This window comes from Scomber scombrus, chromosome 1, assembly GCF_963691925.1.
Source record: "Scomber scombrus chromosome 1, fScoSco1.1, whole genome shotgun sequence".
Lineage (NCBI taxonomy): Eukaryota > Metazoa > Chordata > Actinopteri > Scombriformes > Scombridae > Scomber > Scomber scombrus.
The window spans coordinates 3,311,256-3,316,161 of NC_084970.1; the positions used below are offsets into that span (position 1 = coordinate 3,311,256).

Sequence of the window (4,906 nt, forward strand, 5' to 3'; positions counted from 1 at the left end):
AAAAGGTGTTTTCTTTCAGAGTGGTACCAGTTCAACTTTACTGGAACACATTTTCTATGGAACACCTAGAGGGACAAACATGCCTCCCATTCATTCCCACTTAACTGAAGCTGTGGTGTAAAGGAGCCTCTGTGTTTCCCTCTCCGAAAGATGGACTAAGAATGATTTAGCTATTATGTAATTCAAGTCAAAATGCTCTCTGAGGAGTCCTTATCCCTGCGCCCATCGGCCCAGCGGATATCGCAGATGAATGTCGTTTTTATTGGCCGGCTGATAAATCTTAGTAGGGCAAATCCTTCAGCGAGATGTCACAGATAGAAAAGGGGCATGTAGGAAGAGATTCAGAAGATAAATGCTGCTAAATGTAACAGACAGGCAGCGAGAGAGGGGCCACAAAAGACCCTAACCTCTCTGAAGTCCCGCATTCCTGTTGAGTAATATTAGAGTTTGGCATTCATAACAAGCCGTAGCAAAGGTGTTACACTTTGTATGACACAGTTTCTGCTTTCAGTAGGGCCTGCCTTGTTTATCGACTCTGCAGCTTTGGGTCGGCGTTTCAAAAAAAAAGCCCAAAAGTCTCAGGCGGCATCGCTTCCCAGGCCCCCCTTGGGAGGAGCTATTGTCCGGGGCTAGGAAGCCTCCCCAGCCCGCAGGTATAGAATGACAAGGCTTTATATGCAGCTACCTATAGATGTGAGTGAGGCAACCAAAACCTGAACATCCAAAAGAGTCCCAATGCTTGCTTGTGATGAATTTTGCATTGATGGGGTCGCCTTTGTAGTTTGTGCTTGCTCCGCCATGTTGCAGCAACAGGTGGGCACTTTAACAAATGAGCAGAAGGGATAATGTCGCATGTAAAGAGAGAGAGAGAGAAAGAGAGATACAGAGAGACAGAGAGGGGGGTGTTACATCTACGAGTGCACAACCCCCCCCCCATGTTGTAAGAAACGTAGCTAACCTAGTGTAGCAACCACACCTGTCTACTACAGCTCTACACAGGAGGAATGAAGCACAACAGGCTGCTCTGTATTGAATGCTCAGTGGGAATATCTACATAATATAGAAGCAATGTTTTTCCCACAAGTCAATGTTAGACTCTGCATATCTTTAAATACTAAAAGACCATCGGAAAGTTAATGATCTTCAAGTTTTGGTTATTACAGAATCTACTCACAGCTGTTAAACTCAATTAAAGTCTGCTCCTATCATCTGAAGTGGAAGAGTTAAAAACATTAGTTGTGTATGATTAAATTAAAGTGAAGAAGCATGTTGAGTTTGGGTTAAAGTCCTTCTGTTTCACACTTTTGTTTAAACCAAAATGTCCTATTGTGTACTTCAGGTGACGCTGCCTTCAAAGACCTGCGGCTGAAAGGACGGAAAGACAAAAACCTGAAAGAAGCCTCAAAAACTGCGTCAGTTTGAGGTTTCTTGAACAGCGTTTTGAAAATTGTGTTCTTTTCTAATTAGGTTTGGTAAGTCAGATGGGTGTCGCCGCATCTACTGTCATACCACTACCATCAATATTTTCAATACAGAAGCCAATGAAGTCAAATGTTAGAAAGTCATTCTGAAAGAAAACAATACAACATTCAGCTTTTGTATCCACAGCTGGTGTATACAGCTATTTTCACCTCTCCACTAAACCACAAAAAACACTTCTTTAAAAAAAAAAGAACATAAGATTCAATAGCTGTGAAATGAAAGTTTAAAAAAAACAGTCACATGGAACAAATTAGCCAGTTGTTTGGTTGGGTCAGTACCATTGTGTTTTATGATGGAACCAGAGGGCAAAGGTGAGTGAAAACTATACAAATAGCAACATTGGTAAAATGCAGAAAATAGTCTTATCAATAACTTACAACACAGACACCAAATAAATATTCATATCATTAGTAAAATATACAAAGTATTTCTTTCAGTTTACAGTTTACAGACAGTAGACTATCACATTGTAAGAGTGTCACAGAGACACACCGGATCCCATGACACACTGATTTTCTCTTTGCTTCTTAATGTGAATCTGACAAATTAAAAAAAAAGTGCTTTGCTGTGTAGAGTCCTCTCTTCAATATCCATTGTTTGTTAGCACTTCAAATATTATATTCTGTGGGTCATCTCAGCTTTTGACGAATGAAAAGCTATAAAGTCACTGTACATGCATACTGTATTTACAATAAAACCAGCTTTTTATAAAGTTTTTCAGCTCTGAGTGAAGTTCTACGACAGCTCGTACAAAAGTAGTTTTTTTACAAAAAAGTTTGGAAGTTATCAGCTATGACAAGACATCTGTTACAAGACAGTAGCATTTTGAAGAAGTTAGACATCAGTAAATAGAAGATTATATAGCTGGGTTGACTTTATGTGTGTGAGGGTGTTAAAGTCTTTTCAAATGCAGGATTTGCGGGGCCTTGTTCAGGTCTCTCCTTCTTCTATGGATTTTTTCTCTCTCTGTGCAGCAACAGAAGCTTCGGCTAATCCAGAAGGCAGGATCCCAACTGTCCCAACTGTTTCCACGTCCTCCGTTGCAATGAAGCTACAGTATTTGCCGAGATCAGGGGTCCATGTAAGGATGAGCCCCATCTAAAAGTTTGCTCAGTTATCTGGCCTTCGACCCCTTCCTTTCCTGTCACGATGCCGGCGTCTCCGGCGTTCACCACGGCTTCCATGGTGATGCGTGTGGTGGTGTGAGCTTGGACTGTCTCTCAGCCGCCTCACCATCTCATGGTCCTTGTTGCCCAACACCCGAGGCAGGAAAAGTGAGGCTTTGTCAGTGCTCCGAGTTTTAAAACCTCGCCTCGGCCGGCCTTTCCCGTTAATGGAAACGTACCATTGCCGCTTGGCGCTGGCTCTGCGCTTGCTGCTGCCCCCTGGTGGCAGAGGCTGTTCGGTAGAGTGGTGTCGGGAAGCGTAGGTGTTGTACCCCAACTCGTGGATCCGCTCCACAAACTCACACTCTTTGTTGAACACTTCCTGGGGAGATGAGAAGGAAAGGAAACAGTGAGCCACATTTGTCATGCAGCTTGCCGTATGTTTTTGATTCGCTGCAAGTGTTTCCACTCTGCTCGGCTCTGCATGGGCTTCCAAAAGCCCCCCCAAAAGACACTCCTATCAGGCACTAGTTCAGCCACAGAAAAACACAATCTACACCAGATAAACATGTACATTTACAGCAGGTAAACTTCCCAGCATGAAACCAAATCTTTGTTTTTTTTAATAATAGGGTGCTTTAACCTGCTGCCTCTGGGCTAGGGTCAGAAATTAGCTAGAAGTGCTGAAGTGGTGACATATTAAATAATGATAATAATAACTTAGATTTCTGCCTTTCAAAAGACCCATGATGAGATGACATCTGTACTCACCGAGGCATACAGCCGTCCTTTATCGTTCATGGCCAGATATCTGCCAGAGAAAAGCCCTTTTATGGCCACAACACCCACATCCACTGCTGTGATTTCCATGATGCCTGCAATACAGAGAAACATATGTTATATGACAGTTGTATCATGCTGTATGAGATCATGTTTAATTTAAGGTTCATAATGGTTACAGTTATTTTAAAGATGATTTGATTGTGTTGATGCTCAACTAACACTTCATGGAAATTTGAAATAAAATAAACTTCAAATTAAAAGCAAAAACAAACTAACTTACTTTAAAGCAGGCTAAATGAATTAATTTCCGGTTCTTGTCCCCCTACTTAAAATGTTTATTGGCTTTTTTAATCAGTGCTTGATTAGTCAATGGCCTATTCAGCGCTGTAGAAAGGCCCTAATGGTCGCTGATTAGATAAATACATCCGTTAGGACAGCGCCTTTGTCCCGCCTGGATGTTAATACTTCGGCTGATACATCTAATAGAGATTAACCTGCATGTTGGCAGCTTTGCAATGACATGATTTCACACACGCAGACAGAAGTCAATAGCCTGCCACAGAAGCGCTTCACTGAGTAACTGACAGTGAGTGAAACTCTGGAAGATCCTGATAGATTAATCTGATCAGAATTTAATAATATGAATTGACAAAAAACAATTCAAAAAACATTTTTACAAAAACACTAATTAATGTAACTTGAATTTCTTTAAGTGTAGCCTTTTTTGAGTGGTGTTTTAATATTTTATTGTCATTTTATTTCATTTAACAAATGTACATTAAAAAACCCACTTAATGTAACACCTTGGAATTAAAATTGGTAAAAGGCACAGCTCCTTAGACCTACACAAAAAATATGCACCTTGTATCATATTAACATCCTACTTTAATGTTCGTGTATAGGTGATGTTCTCTGTGCGTAAAACCAAATGAATACTCACTAAATGGGTTGTTTTCCTCCAATGATCCATCTATTTTCCCATTAGGATGAATTTGTAAATGATATTTAGTAGCGCAGTAAAGTTTCCTTCGTCTCGGCGCTCCTCCGAGGTGTTCATACACTCCTCCACGGCCCCCGGCGTCCCTCCGCTGCCGGGGGTCGCAAGCCTGGCCCGGGGCGCAGCGGGCCCGGGGAGTAACGGGATCCAACAGGCTCAACAACACCAGCAGAGGTATCATCAGCATTGTGGCATGGCCGTGAAGCGACGATTGTGGCAAAAAAACGAGAGAGAACTCCTGATCGGCTCTCGGGGTCCCATTAAAAAGTCGGGCCCCCAACGCTGGAGAGCTCCAGTCCAGCGCACATCCTAGCCCAGAGAGCACCGTTGGTTGACAGCACAGCCGCCCCCGAGGTGGGATCCGCGCTCCTCGCCTCTGCTGCTGCTGCTGCTGTTGCTGGAAATCCCTCCTGTGGATCTGACTGAGAGCCTCTGCTCAGACTGAGCGCAGATATAAAAGAAGCTTGTGGCGACAATAGGCTGAACTCCGACCAATTGATACAAAGGAAAGGGGGAGGCAAAAGGTATCAGCCCTGTG

At 42.8% G+C, this 4,906-nt stretch overlaps 1 protein-coding gene across 1 annotated transcript; it reads right to left on the reverse strand.

Annotated features, from left to right (window-relative positions):
• Positions 1-2,592: 2,592 nt before the first annotated feature.
• fgf3 (fibroblast growth factor 3) lies at positions 2,593-4,555 on the reverse strand. The gene is made up of 3 exons (XM_062418501.1): positions 4,312-4,555; positions 3,360-3,463; positions 2,593-2,970 (listed from the first exon to the last, which is right to left on the reverse strand). Exons 1-3 carry the CDS (start codon positions 4,553-4,555, stop codon positions 2,593-2,595), a joined length of 726 nt encoding a protein of 241 aa, XP_062274485.1.
• Positions 4,556-4,906: the final 351 nt, after the last annotated feature.